This window comes from Mustela nigripes, chromosome 14, assembly GCF_022355385.1.
Source record: "Mustela nigripes isolate SB6536 chromosome 14, MUSNIG.SB6536, whole genome shotgun sequence".
In the NCBI taxonomy this organism is placed as follows: Eukaryota; Metazoa; Chordata; class Mammalia; order Carnivora; family Mustelidae; genus Mustela; species Mustela nigripes.
The window spans coordinates 77,901,357-77,922,841 of NC_081570.1; the positions used below are offsets into that span (position 1 = coordinate 77,901,357).

The following is a 21,485-nucleotide window of genomic DNA, read 5'->3' on the forward strand; positions in this document are numbered from 1 at the left end:
TCACTCAGTGACAGACACATCCTGCTGCTTCAGGCTCCTGAGTCTTTCTACACCCTGCTCCCCACCTGCACTGTTCCTCCCAAGCCTCCCAGACTCCCCTCCTTTCCTCAGAGTGTAGTGGGGCACAGGTGCCTTGTCACACCTCTCGTGAAAACTGACAAAAGAACACCACCAGGAGGGCCATAAGAGCGCCCTGTTCATTCTAAATCTCCCGGGCCTGGCACAGAGCTTGGCACAAAACAGGGACTCAGGAACTGCTCGTTGAATGGAACTCAGTCCTGTTATTTCCAGGAAAGGATATGCCATAATTTCTTCATTCCTGTAACCCGAACTCCTTACTTCCCTCACTGCCCAAACGATCTCTTACCCAACCTCTAAACCCCATGATTTGCTTTTTCACCCATTAACTCCAACTAAAAACCAATTATGAAATCATTCAGTAGTTCCATGTCTTTCCCTCCCCCACCCCCCAATTCAGTGAACTTTCCCCCTGCTTGCTAATTAAAACCCAATCCTCTGACATTCCCTGACATGACAAACGTCTTCCTGTGGGAATGGACGGAGCGCTGAGCTACAAGAATCCTGATCCTTAGCAAGTGAGTGTCTACTAAAGGGGCAAACAGGAAGCACTTTATGGCCCAACAACCCCTGGGCTGCTGAGAGGCACACGGAGCTACCTCCCTTCCAGAATGCTCGCCCCTACTTAAACCACGCATGACATTTGTATTTTCGATTCTGGTTATGCTACCAGATTTTTTTTTAAAGAGCAGAACATTACTCTATCTGCCAGTGCTGGGAGTTTTATGACAAGAACTTACAGCTAGGCAACGAGAGCCAAGTTTATTATTTTTTCTGGATCAGATTCAACAACCTTGTCCAAAAAGAGCAAGAAAAAAGCAAAAGCAGAAGAGGCAACCAGCCCTTTTGTTTCCACACCTGTGTTTAAGCTTTAACTCTTAAAGTCCTAAGCAGATCCACGGAAGCCTCAAGATTTATCTCCCAATCCCAAGCAAAGTGAACAAATCCGGGCTGATGGGTGCAGTCACCATTTTCCTGGAACAGGGGCTCTCTGTTTTAGCACTTAACTCAGCCTAGTGGCTGACTCAGAGGCCTGGGGGTTGCCTCACGGTATTCCTCTGGGCCTCCCCCAAGTTGGTCTGGTCTTCAGTGAGGGGGGAGACGGAAACTTTGCTGATGGTGCCATCCCATAAGGACTCACCTCGTCCTGTCCCCTTCTTCCCGGCTCCCTGCCCTCACCTAACGAAGAATGCTCCCAGGCCAACAGTCCTGATAAAGAAGTCTCACCTCAAGTTTCACCTCACCCTCTTCAAGGCCACTCCCTGTTACCTTCTCATGGGACCTATTTAAAATTACACTCCGACCGGCCAGCAGCCCCACTCTAGCAATCCCGATGTCCCCTGCCCAAACCTGCTTCCCATGTTCTTACTGCTATTAGATTGAACAGTCACCTTCCAAACTATCAAATACTTCACTAATTTATTATACTTATTGACCATCCCCAACCACCAGCACAGAAGCTCCTTCAGAGCCTGGTATCTTCATCTGCTTTGCTTGTGGGGCTATCCCAAGCACCTACGACAGGGTTGTGCATAGAAAAGATACTCAAGAAGTACTTGTTTGGGGCACATGGGTGGCTTAGTCGTTAACTGTCTGCCTTCAGCTAGGGTCATGATCCCAGGGTCCCGGGATCAAGCCCCACACTGGGGGCTCCCTGCTCCTCGGGAAGCCTACTTGTCCCTCAGGCCACTCCCCCTGCTTGTGTTCCCTCTCTCGCTGTGTCTTTCTCTGTCAAATAAATAAATAGAATCTTAAAAAAAAAAAAAAAAGTATTTGTTTAATGAATCAATGAATCTTGCGGTCTGATTAACTGGTAGTTCTGAAATTCTGTCACTGAGAAGGATTCAGCAGTCATTCATATAGAGAAGCAATGGAGAAACGAGGAGGGCCATGACCGGTCACGTGTCTGCCAGTGGCTTGGGGCAGGCTGTACTTGTTCCACAGCTGCCCAAGACAGTGGCTGCTAGCCACTTGCCACCACTGCTCACTTGAAATATGGCTAGGGAAACTGACCTGTGTTGTAAGGGCGCCAGCAACTATACTGTGTCATATGGCACAAGAAAAAAGTAAATAAATCTCAATAGTTTTTTTATTGATTACATGTTAAATGATATTATTTGATTATGCTGGGCTAAATTACATATGCCATTACAATTAATTTCACTTATTTCTTTTACCTTTTTGAAAGACTTATTTATTTGAGAGAGAGAGGGAAAGAGAGAGAGACAGCATGAGCCTGTGCAAGCACCAGAGAGGGGAGGGGCAGAGATAGAAGAGGACTCACCACTGAGCAGGGAGCCCGAAGAGAAACTTGATCCCAAGACCCTGAGATCATGACCTGAGCCAAAGGCAGATGCTAAACCAACTGAGCCACCCAGTTACCCGATTTGTTTTACCCTTTTAAATGCACTAAAAGAAGATTTTAAATTGCCTCCGTGGTTCATTTTATTTCTACTGAACAGCACTGCTCTAGAACTCCCAATATGACCATAAGGAAGCACTGATAATATCCATCTATCCATCTGCTTCTTGATCTGCTCTCAGAATGTAAACTAATGTCAAGAAGCCTCCTCAAGCCCAATACTTCACAAAGTGTGCTCCTTAGATCACTTTAATCATCCTGCAGTTTCTGGGATGGGGAGGAATGCAGGGTCCAGGAAATTGCATTATAACCTTCCTCTCACCACTCCATGATTCCAAGGCATACTCGAGAATCACCGCTCTAGGCGCTAGATACACATATTATTTAAATTCCAAATAATCTTTGTCAAGCATGAACAGGATTGCATACAGATTGAGCAAGAATTCTCTCCTCTGCACGGGTAGAAAAAAGAAAGGGGGGGAGCCCAGCAGAAGAGCGTAAAGCCAAGTCATGGATGGAGTCACCCTCCTGCACATCTAAAAAGAAAGAAATAGGCCTTGTGAAATCAGAGGAGCCACAGCTCCCCAAAGATAAAGAAATGCCGGCTGACATCTCAGAGGAAAATGTGTTCCAGGAACTGCACAAACACACACCCCATGTCTCAGCTGTGGTCCATTTGGAGCTTGAGTTATCAGTCGGGTGAATGCCTGCTATTGAGGCTGTCTAGCTAGCTCTTTGCGGCTGCTCTGCTCTGCTTGCACACCCAGCTTCACATATTTATAGACTTTAGAATTGGTCAAGGGGTAGCGCGTAGACAATCAAAATCATCTCCTCTCCCACTTCTGTCTGGCCCTACCCCCCAACTTTTACCATTCTTATTCCCTTCCCCTGACCCCTGTGCAGACAAATCTCTTCTTGGAGTTGTCTGATTAGGAAAAATAGAGCAAAACAAGAACAACAAATAAGGCAAAGAAAAACACATCCGTATTTCCAAAACACCTGCCATGTCAAGTATTTACTAGTTCCATTCTAGAGGAAAAAAAGATATAAAGTAGAACAGGCATTTCTCTAGAATTTAGGTTTATATGTAAATAGGATCTCTACAGATGGGCCCTAGGACTCATAACAGTGTCCACACAGAAAGGCATTGAGATTATGCTTTGGTGTATTTTGTGCACAAAGTCCAGTAAAAACAAACTCACATAAAGTACTGGAGCAGTACTGAAATATTTACCTCCCAAATGAGGACTAAACCCTGTACTCTGAAAGAGGAAAAAAATCACACGCTCTCCCTACCCAATTCCTGGGGGGGAGGGGCGGGGGGGGGGCTGCGCTTGCCCATTTCCTCCAAAGCCACGTGATGTGAAATGTGATCTGAAACCTGTTTTCTATTAACCATATATCATGAGTCAATTTTTTTTTAAGTTTGTTTTAAAGAAATAATAACTTCCATGCCCAGAACCTACAGTCATAATTTGTAATGCTACATATTCATGAACCATGTGATTATGGTATCTGCCGACCATGCATTCAAGAAACACAAGTCCATGCAACCATTTAAAAATTCTTGGGTGTTTTTTATTTTGCATCTACAACCAGATTACTTTCTTCTACTAAAACAACGTAAAACATACTCAACGCTTTTTCTCAAAATATTCATGACGGTCACCCTCTGCTTTTAATTTTTATTTTTGCTGAACTAGAAAGAACTAAAGGACTGAAAGTGCCCTCTGTTCTTAACACCCAACATGTTTGCACATGTCCAGGAAGAAAGCTCTGAGATGCTGCCACATGAGTATAAACACGCACAAACTTGAATGTGGGCCACTACAAAAGCAATACTCGAATCTCCCATGGCAATGTTACAGAAATGATAGTATATGTGAATATACAAAGAGAAGCAAAATATGTCACTCCACCTGAAACACAGATTCAGTCCGCACAAGTAACCAAATTAATGAAGCGTGAGCTGCTTTATAATGTACAGGGACCCTCAACGGTCTTAGAAAATGAGCTCTCCAGACTCCTAAATTTACTCTTTCTCATCCGCCAATGTTAGCAAGATTTTAGGATGAGCATGACCCAAAATTTAAAGTGCATGTGCCATCTAAAGGGTATTTTTCAGGGGAGCCTGGGTGGCTTATTCAGCTGAGTGTCCAAATCTTGGTTTTAGCTCAGGTCATGATCTCAGGGTCATGAGATCAAGCCCCACATTGGGCTCAACACTGACCCAGCCTAAGATTCCCTTCTCCTGGGGCGCCGGGGTGGCTCAGTGGGTTAAAGCCTCTGCCTTCAGCTCAGGTCATGATCTCACCGTCCTGGGATCGAGCCCCACGACGGGCTCTCCGCTCAGCGGGGAGCCTGCTTCCCCCTCTCTCTCTGCCTGCCTCTCTGCCTACTTGTGATCTCTGTCTGTCAAATAAGTAAATAAAATCTTTAAAAAGGAAAAAAAAAAAAGATTCCCTTCTCTCTCTGCACCACCCCCCCAGCCTGGTACTCACGTGTGCATGCTCTCTCCCTCCCTTAAAGAAAAAAGAGAAGAAAAGAGAGAGAGAGAGAAAGGAAGGAAGGAAAGGGAGGGAAAACAAAAAGTAAGGGGTATTTTTCAGGAAAAAATAAAACGTTGGCATCATTACTATTACTTGCCTTGATCCTCGGTCTGTTTTTGCCCTCCAGAAGTACTTATGGGAAATCCCTCACCGGGAAAGATTTTTCTTTTTTTCTTTTAAGTTACATCCAATCTGCTAACCCGGGTTCCAACGGACAGAAACGGAAATTTACAAGTGCATGGCTCCAAATAGGTTCTTAGAATTCCCTTTACAGAATTCCTCTTTATCAAGATCGATAATCCAAGTTCCATTTTATAGACAAGGAAATTAAGACTCAGAGAAGCTACAGGATCGGCCTGAGCCACACAGCTGGTAGAAAGCAGAGCTGACACCAGAACCACAGACTTTCTTTCCCACTAGAGAGCTGTTTTACTCCACTATCAAGGAGCAGGGAGCAGTCAGCTACTGAACTCAAGAACTCAGCAGAGCTGGGTGGACAGAGCCCCACTTTAGCCCCCTAGCAATAGAACACCAGGAGATAATAACCAAGAAGATCCTTACTGATCACTTACCAAGTGAACAAACCTCTGTTTGTGGAAATGGATTCCCTCATGTTAAAATGTGGAAAATAACAGGGCCCATTTCACTGGCTTGTTACAAAGGTTAAATAAGGTAATATATGTAAACTGCTTGGAAGAGGGCCTAGCTCTAAGTGTTTGTCAAATGTACACATACATGTATACACAGCTTCAAGACAGGCCACAAGGGTCGTCTGGCTGACAGGCCACAATTCATTCCTCACTGTGACTGGACCATTGCCTTCTTGTCCAAACTGCCAGGAGAGGATATATGAACCCTGTTTTCAAGGGTTAGAGCAGTAGTGGCTCCAAACAGTAGGTCTGAACATGGCCCACCAGCTTGTATCAGCCAGAAACTATAGCATCTCCAGAACAGACTCTCTGTGATGAACATGGAAGGGCTAGAGATCAAATGGGCTTTTGTGGGCTTTCAACCAAGGTGGCAGATGGAGAAGCCCCTGACCTCTAGGTCCCCTCTGAGTCTCAGCTCACAGCTGTGTCATTCACCACCCAAACGGGGCAAGGCAGGGGCAGAGTGAAGAGGACTCCTTGGCCCAGGGGCATTCAGAGGCCATCTGAGGACCGACCGCAAAAACCGAGAGCAAAAATTGTTCTCGGGATACACATTCTACCTCGGACAAAGAAATAAGAAAGGCCAAAGGGACCCTTTCTTCCCATGCAGAAATCAGTTTCCAAGCCAGGGGTTGGATGATGGAGGTCTAGAGGGCCAGAACTGGGCTGCCTCAAATGAACCCGATGATTTCATGCCAAGGAAGGAGTAGGGCCATCACGCAGTCCCCACCAGAGATGGGGAATGCAAGCCACCTGTGGGGAATGCTTACCAAGGGCCCACTGTCAACAACTTATGAGAGGACCAAGGCATTGCCATGAGCTTTCAAGCCAGCCTCACCACAATCTCCCAGGAGACAGGTTTCTCTCCCTCCTATGACATGAAAAAATATTCTGCAACCTCCCTTAACAAAACACTCACTTCTTCTACTGAACAGTCCCTGGAGGCTCCCCACGACATTAACCAAGGGCACTAGCAATGTCACATTTGATACAACTGTCCAGAACCTGGGAGGGGGAGCCCCATCAGATTGCCAGATTAGCCTTGGACAGTAAAGCCTTAAAGCAAGAAACAGAACTCTCTGCGAAGAAACCAGCCTTCCCTCCTCGGTAAAATTGAGTTTATTTAACCTCAATTTGTTGAGTGAAAGCAAATCCTTCACAGAGATGTGGCTCAGGCCTACACACAGACATGGCACGGCAAGTCCAGCCGAGCCAGGAAAAGTCGACGCTTATGTGAACCCTCCAGGACAGGATGTCTTGATCAGGAAGAATACACCCAGGCAAACCCCATAAGGCCAAGGGGCCACTCACTGGCAAACTTCATAAGCCTCAACCCGGCAAGTGAAGATAAATCCTAGGAAGTCTTCCAAGAAACTCTTTCTGGACCAGGATTGCCAGCTGAAACTGGACTCCTGCCAACACTCTAATTGCCACAGTGACATTTAGGAAGAGCTCTTTTACCACAAATGGGCCAGAAACTCGTTCCTAGGAAATATGGTAGTTGACTGACCCCAGTTCATGAGAGGATCAAGCCCTGTACAATTAGGGCTCTTACAGACAAGCCACAAAACCAACAGATAAGCAGCTTCTGGAACAGAAATGTATGGTACACAACCACTTGATATATCCCACAGGGCACAGTGAGTCATTCCACAAGAGACATTTTTTAAAAAGAAGAAGAACAAATCCTGAAATGTTTAGTTATTTCATCTGTCTCTGAGAGAGAATCTATCTGGGGAAAGCCTCACTGGAAAATCCGAAAGGGTATACATGGAGCCCTGGTCTGTACACTCCTAGCATACAGGAGGGACACTGGGGGTGGAGCAAGGAGCTGTGCTCGCGTCTGCAACCCTGACCCATACTGATCCTTGGCCTGCCTCACAGAGGGGTGTCTCAGCTTCTCCCACCTTCAGAAGCCAACAATGGTACCTCCTACACTGAACAGCAACTGCCCATCTCTTCATCTCCGACGGGCAGCTCCTCGAGGGCAGGCAGTCCACTCCACTTCTCTCTGGAATTCTCCATACCCAGCCTCACTTCCCAACAGCCTCCAGGCACTAAAAACCGGGTGTGGGATGAATGAACAAGTAGATGCATAAACCGTCATCCCAGGTATGCTAATCCATGTTTTCCTAAATGTGGGGAGAGCTGCCAAATAAGGGAAAGGAGGAATTTTGAGAGGGAAAAAAAAAAAATCATTTCCAGATTTTTAAATGTAACGTAGTGAAGGATATGGGAATTTTTTTTTTTTAAAGTTCCCTCCTCCACAACCCAACGTGAATGCCTGAGTTATTCAAAGGGCATTTTTGGATACTACAACCCTCCGTTACACATCACTTGGAGTCATGAAAAGGAACGTGTGGACATGTGCCGTGGCATAGGCTGTGCGTGTCCCTTCCTTGAGCGGAGCTGAGCGCACATCTGGGGCTATTTAACAACTGATTGGAAATTTTGCCTTCTGATTTCCAGTTAAATACTGGGCACAGGAAAACAAATAGCACTTGTTTTTCACTGAGGCTTGTCAGTCATCCAAACTGCAGTGCAGACCCAGAACTGCCTGTGGTTTGGTGGCAGAGGCCCAAAATAGTTAGACCTTTTTTCCCCCAAGTTGAAGTAAAAGGAATAAACCAGATTTTGGCAACCTCAGGCTCTTCACCCACCCCTCCCCCCATCTCTGGAACACAAAACTAGATTTTAAATATTAAGCATGTCCCTGGTATTCATTTACATTTTTTCATTAGGATTAAATCTTGATTTATTTTTATTCCAAAGCCAATAGCATAGTGTTTGGTTTCTTTCATTTTTTTTCCCCCCTCAACTGCTCTGCCCTGATATTTACTTGGATTTGCTGAAGAGGCAATGTTCAGATTACCATTTTCTGTTTCCAATTAAACTGGGATGTAACATCTAGCAGCCATATTATCAAAGAATCAGAAAATCTCTTTAGAGACTGGCTAGTACCACCTCCTCACTATAGGGATGAGGAAACCGAGGCCCAGGGACTGAAGTGATTTTGTCCAATGATACAGAACGAGTTAGTGGCACAGCCTCCTAGTACTCAGGCCTCCTGTTACCAGGCCAGCATGTTCAGCAGAAACAAAAATCTGAGTTACCTCTGAGTAGAGTTACCTGATAAAATACAGAACAGCTAGTTAAATTTGAGTTTCAGATAAATAGTGAATAATTTTTTAGTATAAGTATGTCCCACATATCGTATGGGCATATGAAAAAGAAATAATTGTCGTTAACTGAATTACAAATTTAATGGGGTGTGGGGCTCCATCCCAGGACCCTGGGATCATGACCTGAGCCCAAGGCAGACGCTTAACGACCGAGCCACCCAGGCACCCCCATTTCTTATTTTTAATGTAAATGGCTGCAAAATAGAAGTTACAGCACAGTAACCTGAAGGACTAGTGAGAGTGAAAGAAGTTGCTGCTTATTTTTTGGCTCTCCTCCTCTTAGATGCCTTTCCTCCTTAGAAGCATGTAAAACAGCTAAGCCTGACATTGAAAGGCTGGCTGAGCCTCTCGATTAGACAATTAGACACTTTAGGTCTTGTCTTGAGCATTTCTGCTTGTCTCAGGGCTCTGAGTCTGTGGACCAGGAGGGCGCACTCAGGTTTGGAATACAATAAAACAAGATTAAAACAAAACAAAACAAAAATCAGGTACAAGGAATAAAGTAAAAAGATACATTTTTAAATCCAGTTCATTGGTTTTACACCTTGATTTTTTTTTTTTTTTTAAGATTTTCTTTATTCAAACCATAAGAGACTCTTAATCTTGCAGAACAAACCAAGGGTTGCTGGTGGCGGGGGAGGGAGGGAAGGAGAGGGTTGTGGGGTTATGGACATGGGGGGTTGGTGTGTGCTGTGGTGAGTGCTGTGAAGTGTGTAAACCTGGCGATTCACAGACCTGTACCCCTGGGGCTAAAAATACATTATATGTTTATTAAATTGTTTTTTAAATCATTAAAAAAAAGATTTTCTTTAATTATTAGACAGAGAGAGAGAGTGAGCACAAGCAGGGGGAGAGCGGGAGAGGGACAAGCAGGCTCCCTGTGGAGCGGGAAGCCTAACACCAGGCTTGATCCCAGGACTCTGGGATCATGACCTGAGCTGAAGGCAGAGGCTTAATGACTGAGCCACCCAGGTGCCCTTACACCTTAATTTTTAAAGACTGCTGGAGAGACTTTTTTTCCTAACAACTTAATTGAGATATAATTCACATATTAAATATCCATCCTTTTAATCTCTACAATTCACTGTTTTTTGTTTTTTGTTTTTTTTTTTTGTCAGAGAGAGAGAAAGCACACATGCAGGCAGAGAAGCAGGCAGAAGTGGAGAGAGAGGCAGGCTCCCCGCCGAGCCAGGAGCCCGATGCAGGACTTGATCCCAGGACCCTGGGATCATGACCTGAGCCGAAAGCAGTGGCTTAACCCACTGAGCCACCCAGGCGTCCCTACAATTCACTGTTTTTAGTACATTCACAGTTGTACTCTAATAATCACTATCTAATTCCAGAACATTTTTATCATTCCCCAAAGAAACTCCGTATCATTAGTAGTCACTCCTCATTCTCCTGTCCCACCAACCCTGGTAATCACTGATGTATTATCCGTCTCTATGGATTTACCCATTCTGGAAACAAATGGAATCACACAACATGCGGCCTTTTTTTTTTTTTTTTTTTTATTTATTTATTTATTTGACAGAGAGAGAGAGAGAGAGAGAGAGAGATCACAAGTAGGCAGAGAGAGAGAGGAGGAAGCAGGCTCCCCACTGAGCAGAGAGCCCAATGCGGAACTCGATCCCAGGACCCTGAGATCATGACCTGAGCCAAAGGCAGAGGCTCAACCCACTGAGCCACCCAGGCGCCCAACATGCGGCCTTTTATGTCTGGCTTCTTTCCCTTATGTTTTCAAGATTCATTCATATTTTGGTATGTATCAATAAGTCATTCCTTTTAATGGCCAAATAATATTCCATTGCATGGATATACATCTTTTTTAACCCACCCATCAGTTGATGGGTATTTGGGATGTTTCCACTTTTGGGTTGTTAAGAATAATGTTGCATGAACATTAGTGGGCAAGTTTTCCTGTAGACATATGGTTTGCCCAACTGCCTTCTAAGGCCAGCCATTTATGAGGGCTCCAATTTCCCTACATCCTCAATGACACTTGTTATTATCTGTTTGTTTGTTTGTTTGTTTGTTTTTTAATTAGTGCCATCCTGGTGAGTGTGAAGTGGCATCTTTTTTTTTTTTTTTTTAAGATTTTATTTATTTATTTGACAGACAGAAATCCCAGGAAGGCAGAGAGGCAGGCAGAGAGAGAGGAAGGGAAGCAGGCTCCCTCCTGAGCAGAGAGCCCGATGCGGGGCTCGATCCCAGGACCCTGGGACTATGACCTGAGCCAAAGGCAGAGGTTTTAACCCACTGAGCCAGCCAGGCGCCCCTGTGAAGTGGCATCTTGTGGTTTTAAGTCTGCATTTTCCTAATGACTAATGATACTGAGTATCTTTTCATGCGCTTATTGGCTGTTCGTGTTTTTTCTTTGGTGAATGTCTATTCACATGGTAGCATATTTTTAAAGACAATCTAGTACTGTCCCAATCTTCTTTTTTTTTTTTTTTAAAACAAACTCAGGTTGACAGCTCAGACTTTTATTGCCCAGTTGCACTATGCTTTTTCTTCAGTGTGGAAATAATTGCATAAATAAAGTTTTTGCAGACTGAGAGAGTAGGACTATTCTTACTTCTAATTGCATGGAGGGACAACCTGAACCTATGTAATACTGTCTGGGCCACCCAAACACCCTACAGAAGAAAATCTACACAGCTCTGACAGCTGCATCACACACGTGCACATGCACATATGTGTGTGCACATGCACGTGTCAGAGAGAGAAACTCACACTTACAGACTCACTACTTGACAATGAAACAATCACTCTTCATCCCACTCCTGTTTCCCATGGAACCAGAACAACCAGATAAAGCAACTTCACTCTCAGAGGAAACTCAATCCCACTGTCTCCCAGCCTGACATGCTCCTTCTTGCCCGCACTGTGAAATCATAAGAAGGCCTAGAATGATCTGACAGAAAAAGCCAGAGATCTTTATTAGACACTATTAAAGTATAATGTTTTTATTTTATTTTTTTAAAAATATTTTATTTATTTATTTGACAGAGAGGGAGAGAGAGAGATCACAAGTAGGCAGAGAGGCAGGCAGAGAGAGAGGGGGAAGTAGGCTCCCCACTGAGCAGGGAGCCCAATGTGGGACTCAATCCCAGGACCCTGAGATCCTGACCTAAGCCGAAGGCAGAGGCTTAACCCACTGAGCCACCCAGGCACCCCTAAAGTATAATGTTTTTAGTCACTCTCATGGGTGGCTGAGACATGAGAACAACACAAGCTCCTGCTAACGAACTATGAAAGGTCCCCCTTCAAAGTCGGGGCAACTGTCATGCAGACATGTCAAGTTCAATTTAAAGGTCATCCGAGGGGCACCTGGGTGGCTCAGTGGGTTAAAGCCTCTGCCTCTGGCTCAGGTCAGGATCTCAGGGTCCTGGGATTGAGCCCTTTATTGGGCTCTCTGCTCAGCAGGGAGTTCCCCACCTGCCTCTCTGCCTACTTGTGATCTCTGTCTGTCAAATAAATAAATAAAATCTTTAAAAAAAAAAAAATAAAGGTCATCCTGAACAGAGGAGTAGATACCACTGCTTCAACTTTTCTCACCACCTTACTTAAGAGAAAAAAAAAACCCCAAACTGTTTAGTATTGTAACTCTACCTGTAAAGTAAAGATAGCTTTAAGACAGTAATGCAGACATACACATCAGACTGAGCATCAAGGGACTGACTGCCTCTTAGGACCCCTGGGTGGCTTGGCAGCCAACTCTTCAGGTCAGGTCATGATCTCCAGGTTGTGAGATTGAGCCCTGCCTTGGGCTCTGGGCTCAGTGGGAGGTCTGCTGGAGATTCTCTCTCCCCCCTCTTCCTCTGCACCCCCCAACCCCATCCTCTAAAAAGATTGCCTCTTTCCTCTGCAACTCTGAGCTCGCTGGGTAACCTGGGAGAAGACAATGATGGAAACAGCTTAGCCCCAGTTTCTAAAAATTCCATGGGCCTTCTGAAGTGTTTGTAAAATAATGTGATTATCTTATCTCCAAACTTTAACTTTTAACTACTGTAAGTGGATAAACAGAATTCACCACTGGTTTTCTGTCCAGCAGCAGAGCCGTCTGCTACAACAGCTGTCCAGCCGAGGAGCAGACCCTGAAATTCCTTTCCAGCTACACAGAGGAAGGGAAGAGCTTGCCTTCCCTTCTTCACTTCACATATTCTCTCTTAGGGACAGCTACCCAGCTTGTTAGAGAGCTTGCATCACTCGTCCACTGACCTGAGAACCCAAAGGAAGAAAAGATGTTCTACCCTGAAGGATGTACAGATGGGAGAAAACCATTCTCCCCAAAGAAAGCCTGCTAGACAAAAAAGCAGAGCTCAAGTGTCCCCGAATTTAAATCTTTGCCTTCTCCCAATGCTGCCTCCCCTTTACTGGTAATTTTAGGCGCATCACTTGATGTGTAATCTCCTTCCACGGGATTAACTCCAAGTGGGGATGATGTTCCACTGTTAATTAAAGCCATCTCCTGTTTTCATTGTTAGTGCATTTTAAACTGATGGCCCAGAAACAGTTCTTACAGATCTTAAACAAAATTAAAGCAAATAAATAATGAGGACTGAGATACTTTCCATTAAAACCCATGGAGTGATAGGTTCATGAAGAATCCTAAAACGGACCAGAACAACTATGATATATCTGGACCCCACTTTACATCTGGACCTGTAGCCCAGAGAGATAGGAACTCCTTTCAATCTTGGACAAGCCAAGCCAGATATTTATAATTAGAAATATATATTCAACATCCTTCCCAAGTGTTCTTTACTACGATTAATAATAAACAGTTACAACAGCAGGTAATGGGGTCAGGCACTGTACATGTTACATGTAATCTCACCTAATCAAGACAACAACACCGTGATGCAGAGACTGTTAATTTTCCCATATTACAAGTGAGGAAGATCAGGCTCACCTAAAAAAATAATTTGCCTTGAGTTATCATTTGCATTCAGAGGAGGGTGAGCAAAGCCTTTGCCCATAACCTCTCCCATAAACTGCCCAGTGTGGTAGACTCATAGAGCTGCTGAGTACCAGCAGTGGGGCTGGTATGCCTGAGGAACTATATTTTAATTTAATTTAATTTTTAAAAAATATTTATTTATTTGAGAGAAAGAGTAAGCGCAAGCATGGGGGGAAGAGAGGCAGAGAGAGAGAGAAAAGAATCTTAAGCAGACCCCATGCTGAGTGCAGAACTTGATGACTCCCCTGACACTGAGCCGAAACTAAGAGTCGGATGCTTAACTGACTGACCCAGCCAGAGGCCCCAATATATTTGTAATTTTAGTTAATTTCAATTTAAAGAGCCACCCATAGCTAGTGCCTACAATATTGGACAATAGAGCTCATTACTCTAAGGGCTAAATGTATATAAAACTTCATCCTCAGAGCCATTATACTCACTATCACAAATGCCTTTAATTACGGGAGACTGACAATGACTATGGGTATGCAAGAGGCAGGCTGGGTTAAGAGCTTACAGACTAAGTCCTGTCTGGGTTTGAAAGTATGTCACTTCATTTGGTTTTGTCCAAAGCCTCATGACTAGATTCAGGATATGTGCATGTTTGGCTAGAATACAACATAAATGATGCTGTGTCCTTTCTCAGGGGGCCATATTTAAAGGTACACAGTGTCCACCTGCACCATACTGGTGATGTTGACTTGGATCACTTGGTCAAGGTATTGTTGGGTATAGAGTCACTTATTTTTCTTTTGTTATTAATAAGTAATTTGAGACTACATAAATATACTATTCCTCAAACTCCCTCCACCTTTGCTATATTTAGCTTCTTTTTTTACCCCCCCAAAAGATTTACTTATCTATTTTAGAGAGAGAGAAAGAGAGCACACCAGCATGGGGAGGGAGAAGAATGAATCCCAAGCGATTCCATGCTGAGCACAGAGTCTGATGTGGGCCTTGATCTCATGACCTGAGATCATGACCCAAGCTGAAATCAAGAGCTGCTTAACCACCCGAGCCACCCAGGCACCCCTACATCTAACTTCTCCTGAGGATTCTTGCCCAATAAGCTTTTACTATAATGACTGCAAAAACAGGAATTTCTAACTCCACCATTCCTTCGATATTATTGATTGGCACATGACTGTGAAGAAGAGCTGTCCCTCATCCCTTTTTACTAATTTATCTACTTCTTAGCTGTATTGATTACAGACTCCTACTTTATTCAATAAGTACCTTTGAGTTTTTAAAAAGTATTCTTCAAATACAAGTGACAAGAAAATACAGATATGGATTAAGAGCCATTCATTGGGCCAAGTCAGCTCACACGGCAAGAGAAAGACTATTAACCGAGGCCTATTGTTGTTCTGGATGCTTTGGGGCAAAGAGTAAGTTTAAAAGCCCAAGGCTCTGTAGTTAAGGACATGAGCACGGAGCTCCAGCAACAGACAACATGAGTTATCACTGCGAAGGGCAGTGTTGCTCATCATCAGACATGATATCATACCCCAACAATTCCATCCAAACAACCCATCAATTTCTCCACAACTAGCAAACTTGAATGTTTTGGCAAACTCAAAAGGACATGATTTACAAATAGTAGGTAATATTTGGATCTCTCCACAAGAGCTGGGTTCCAGCTTTTTTATAAAATACAAATGTTTTCATCTTGGAACTCGCTGTGTCACTTTCTCAACAAACAGATCCTCGTATCAGAAAGTGGGCCTGTGTTATATACAAATAGAATGGGCCTGTGTGTATTTATTTCGTGGTCAGAGACCACACACCTAGTGGCTATTTACAATGTTTACATTACTCTTGATGCCACCAGAGGAGTCTCAGAGCTGAGACCAAAGCCCAGGCCACACCGAGTACAACTGCAGGTCCTGCTCTAATGTGCAGACTGGACTTGACTTTCCGTCCCCAGTCGGACACACATGTGCAGTGTTTGTTTGTCGCTGTGGCTGCTTCTCTCCACCATCCAAACCCTGCTAGGAGCACCCTTCAGATTTAACACACTGTGGACTTGGGTGTTATCTCAATGAAATAAGCCTTAATTTTAAAAAGACCTGCCATGTTTTAGGGTCGTTATATCCTTGTGCTAAGGACACTTTGGGAGGGCTTCGAACACTTACCAAGAAAAGTCTGGAGACCCCAACTGCAAGCCTCTCTGTCTTCAGATGCCAGACCAGGGGCTGTGGGGAGTTGAGCAGGAACACGACAGGCTTGTGGTGAATGTGGACTGAGGAGATGGGATTTAGGTGCAGAGTGACCTAAGAAGCAACAGAAAGACGAATCTTAACATTGGCTTTCCATTAAAATCACTTGGGGTGGCATTTGGAATCCCTTTTCACAGATCACTGTTAAGAGAAGCTATAAGTTAGTTCAGAGTCTATGGATAGGTTGAACTCGATGATACTGCCAATATCTAGCCCTTTTTTTTTTTTTTACACTACAAAAATGGCTACCTCATGTAATTCAACCCATACAACCCTCAACCAAAACATGATTCAGCTGCCAATAATAGCAGAACACAAACAAACAGAACACCTCTCTGCTGCCCCCAAAGTTAGCAAAGGCAGAACAAAAGTGACCTTCCCTCAGAACGGTCTTCTCCTTCAAGGCAAATGATAAAGCTGAAAAGTAAGAGTACAGAATCCCCAGGGGCGGGTCATCCCTCTGGATAGCCAGAGAAAGGACTTTCTTCTCTTTCAGGTGAGCCTGAACCTCTAAAAATTTAAGGGACCTCTGCCAAAGAAAAGTGCTAAAAGCTAAGGAAGAGGGGCTGCCAAGGGGAGCTGCCAGTGCTTTCAACATCCCAGCTATTAGCTTGAAGGGGTTTTCCAAAAAATGAAGCACAGAGAACACACAGAATAAAAACTGACTGTATATAAACCTGGTCCAGGAAAAAAAAAAAAAAAAAAAAAAAACCAGGGAAGAAAACCACGAGCCTGGATAAGAAAACTGTGACCAGTTTTGATAGCAGATCAAGGACTATTGTAGGTTACCACTGTCATCATTAACATCATCAGAAAGCACCTTTGAGGACAGCTGCAAACAGTGGGTCCAACAACATCTTCCTGGAGCACACCAGCCAAGGTAGGTCAACGTGAACACAGAAAAGCAAAAGGGTGCATAAAGAAATACTGAACAGATGCTTTCATAGAAGCATGTCTCATACTGGCTTTCTGGACAGAGAGGTGAGGGAAGACCCAAGAAGCACATATTTTAAAAAGTTGAACTCTAAGAGCACCAGAAAGTGATGAGAGGGAAAGCATAAAAAATGACTTTAGCTGGCAAGATAGAGACCAAGGAATATACTGGGAATAGCTGAACATCGCAGGCTTAATCCTTATGAGTATTAAATGGCCTAGATCTATGACCTGAGTATATACAGCCATCGGGATAGAGTGCTCAAGGCTGGACCATTTTAGCATCTTCCACTGGCTGCAGGCCCACTTTAATCTTGATCTCAATGTATCTCTGCCTTTTATTGTAGAGACTGCCTAGGACACTGATGTCACCTATCATAGTAGCCTCTCAGGTCACTGATAATAAGGCAACATACTTTACTTTCAATACCCATGCCTCAGCACATGGTAGGCACTCAGCGAGTGCTAATGAGATATTTAATTTTCTAATTTCCAATGCCACAGAAGTACTTTATTCTACTAATAATCTGCAGTATGCTACGTAATACCAAGACTAACCATTAACTGTCAAGTGTGCATTTCTTAATCTCCGAAACAGATTGCAAATACTCAGTAGGCAAAGATACGTCTTACTTTAATACTGTGCTCAGAGTAGTAGACAGTTGTTTCAAGGACTGATTTATCACAGCAGATTCATAAATTTCTGTTATCTAAAAGGCTAAAAAGGCTGAATATATTAATGGGTTCGAAGGGACATAGTTAATTCACAGAAAAATTTTAAAAACACGAGCAATACTACCACGAGCTCTATCTCCAACACAGCGAGGATCATTTTTACCATCTGGCATATGCAAAGCACTAAAAGTAGGGTACTAGTGAACAGTGATGTCAAGTACAGCTACAGCATAGTAACATATTTCTTGGTCGTACACTACCTCGCAGCACTCTGCACAGCTGTCTGCATCTAGAAATAAACAGGCTCATGGCCACTGTAAACAGAAGAGGCTGCAGAACCGGAGTCAAAGTGAATGCGGCACTACAGAGAGAGGCACACAGGGCGAAGAAAAGAGAGATGAAGTAATTACTTGTTCAAGAGTACCTGAAAATTGCTAACACTGTCACGAACAGCATGTGTCAGTAAAAACTTTCCAGAGTTATTCATTCCAAAACTGTTTATCGAGTGCCATCATGGCACAGAGAATAGCCATGCGTGTCCACCAATGGTACGTCAACTCTTTTTCCGATGATTTTCTTTGCAGCCCTCAGGCATACCACTTTTGAAGTGTGTAGATAAAATAGCAATAAATATATATCTAAAATGAACACGAATTTAAAAAAATACTTAGGAAATGAAAAGAAAAATGTGTATGAGACAGATATCAGTGCTGGGGTCCAAAATTTTCCAGATGGTCAAAAGTGTCGAGGCCTGGCTCACACAAATCAAGGAAAGATTTCTAGGAGCCACGGCTCTGAGCTTTCCTGGAAACGGTTCTCTCTTCAATATGTGGCAGCGTCTGGCCAAGATGAATCCCCGACTCTGGCACACAGGGCCCAGGCAAAGCCCCAAAAACCATCTGGCAAAGAAGAATTCACACTATGATTGGGAAATTAAAAGAAAAATACTCAATACTTCTTTTAAAAGATCATTTGGCAGGAACAGAGAGTCCCCCAAACATCCACTCACTCAATCCCTTCAGCAACCTTCCTCCACTGGAAGGGAACCCTTGCTGAAGGGAAGACAGAGAAGCATCAAAAACAATGAACAAAGCATGAAGGTATAAAAGCTTCCCCAATGGTGGGGAGAACATACCTGGAATATCTCTGCTAGAATTCCTGGCTAAGGTGCCTAGTTTCTGCCAGGCTGAAAGGAAAGGAGAGGAGAGGAGAAGAAAGACTCTAGTCAGACTCTAGTCAGGACAGACTTTAGTTACAAAGATAAGAACATACTGCTGACAGCTTTCACGGGTAGATTATGACCCCACGATCATGGTCTGAAAACCAGAGCTGGGGCAGGCTGCAGAAAACAAACAGTCCATGGGGAAAATGATATACGTGGTATATATACGTGGTATCCGATGACTTCCAGTTTGGCAATCCAGACAGTTCAAGCCTATACTAAATTTACATAAAAGTTAAGAGTCTCTAACTATTTCATAAACAATAACAAACTAAACGAGGGACCATCCGCCTGGGAAGGCTGATGAAACTAAAGGGAATGCACCCCAAATGAGGAAACAATGACTACTCTCTAAATTAGCAGAGTTCATTTTTGGCAGTAAAAAGCATTTGAGAACGTAATAGAACAGATGAACCTTCTCACCACACACACACAAAAACCCATATGCACACTACATTTTGCAGGCAATGTCAGAAAAAAATACATTCACTGCAGGACCCATGAATTCTAGGTTAAGTACCCATTAATCCAGGTTGAGGAGTCCACTGTGGAGGAACGAGAACATTCTTAATGGCAGAAACAAAATGACTCTGCGTAATTAAACTAGAGATCGTATCTCTGGTTTTAACAGGTCACCCTCTCAGAGAAAAGAACTTATTAGATGGCAACTCAGAAATAAAACACTTGTCCATGCAGTTTCTGAGGTTTCAGTGACCTCTTAAAACCATACTTCGACTACAAAGTAGTCCATAAAGCCCAGTCCAAGAGTTCTGCTCTAACCTTTTTTGTCTCAAACAGTGCCACCTTTCAGTCTTCCTAATGGTGTGAGAAAATGCAAGTATATCTAATCTGTCACATCCCCTATGTAGACACTGTCCCTCATATACTGCTGATCTCTCCCCTAAATGAGGAAAAGCTCATTCATTTAGGTTCTGAGCTAATGGAAAGCTCATCTGTTCTATGACATCTATTTATACTAAATCTTCTGAGATTATCTGTGTACTTCAACAAACTACCAGATATAATTAATGTATTTCTTCTATTTTATAAAGAAATTCAAAGTAAATCCAAAGTCAAGGCCAACTCCAAGAAGCATACAGCCTCAGAGTGGCAAGACAAACAGCATGTCCTTGCCCATGTTATCAGCAGAAAACAACAAGGACAATTTTCTCTGGACCCTGTTAAGGTGAAGACCTCTCTGTTTTCCAAAAATTATCTTTGATAAGCAAAAACTACATATTGTCTCAAACTCTGTAAATCACTTTATGAAAATGAATTATGTACTTACAAGAAAGAAAGAAAAAAAATGGAAAGATGCCATTTGAAAATTGTTTGGAATTTCTAAGGGTTCATAGTAGTGATGCAAGATATTTCTACCAGAGTGATTTCAAAAATTTCCTCTTAGACCCCCCTACTCCCGGGGTTTGTTAAAACAAACATAAGCAAAGCGAGCAAAACAACTGATATAAGAGTTGAACAGCTGTCTGACTTTGCTAACGTGTCAGTGAGGTTCCATTTCAACATTTCTGACTCTCATAACAGTCCCTAGGGACCCATGAAACAATGAAATCATCCAAAACACTACCAGAGAGACTCCTGTTCTCTGAACGCAGACCAAATGCTCTAAAATGGATGATCCAATAATCAGTTTATAAGAAAATAACTCTAGCAGTGTGTCTATTACCAGGACCCATAAAAGCACACCCTGGTCTACAGATAACCATCATCTATCCCTGATTCAGAGGTAAGGGGACGTCCACTTAGCAACAGGGTTGGTAGTAACTGAAAACATCCTGAATCTGGGTCTCATAAAACCATAATTTACACACACAGACAATGAGACATACATCTATTTCAGGATACTGGGGGACCCCAGCTGAACTCAAATTTCACCTCTCCTTGGGCAATATGACTTTTAGGAGCTCAAATCTGAACTCAGATGCATCTGAAATGTGCAACCAATTGCTGTGAACGGGAACCAGTAGTTAGTTGCTGCCACGGCGTTTGAAAGGATGATCCAGTCTAAGGAGCCCCTCCAGCTGACATTTTATTTGCCATCACTTGTCTTTTGCCATTTGGGAATTGGTATAAAAAGATTCCCTTAAAATATTCTTAGGGGAGTGGATTTGGAGCTTTCAAAAATTTTCCTTATTACATTATTTTTATATTTCTCTGAAGTTCTAGAAAAACATCAGTCAGTCGGTACTGAACTCAAGGAATCTCCACCCCCAAAGTGACTCCGCCCTCACCCAGGGAGTCAACACACCATCCTCCCTGGTCTCAGCAGCACTGGGGTCAGAGATTTCACACTCTTCTTCACCAAGTGATACCGAGCTCTTCTCCCCAGTGGTTTTGTCTTGAAACCATTTAACATGATGAGTGGGATACAGCCACCATTCCTCCTCCCCCAAACGACGGGATTCAGGATTCCCTGGGAGCTTCTGAAAATAATCTATTATGACCACAAAACGGGGAGCGGGAGGTGGGGGGGGACCTAAAATGAAAGTCTGAAATTTGATGCAGAAGTAAGCCTGCCCTCTCTGCTCTCTATTTTGAATGCCCTGGAAAAATACTCGGAACTAAATTTGGGTTGGGGGTTGAGGGGCAGGAGCTCATATAAACAGAAGAATATTTCTGAAACTTCAGGTC

At 43.5% G+C, this 21,485-nt stretch overlaps 1 protein-coding gene across 3 annotated transcripts in view; it reads right to left on the reverse strand.

The window, feature by feature from the left end:
• Window positions 1-21,485, reverse strand: part of TGFBR3 (transforming growth factor beta receptor 3) — a 197,505-nt gene that overhangs the window by 57,234 nt on the left and 118,786 nt on the right. For all 3 annotated transcript variants that reach the window (XM_059375372.1, XM_059375370.1, XM_059375371.1), the window contains exon 4: window positions 15,923-16,060. In XM_059375372.1, coding sequence (XP_059231355.1) covers window positions 15,923-16,060 — 138 coding nt within the window. The remainder of the gene's footprint in view (window positions 1-15,922; window positions 16,061-21,485) is intronic.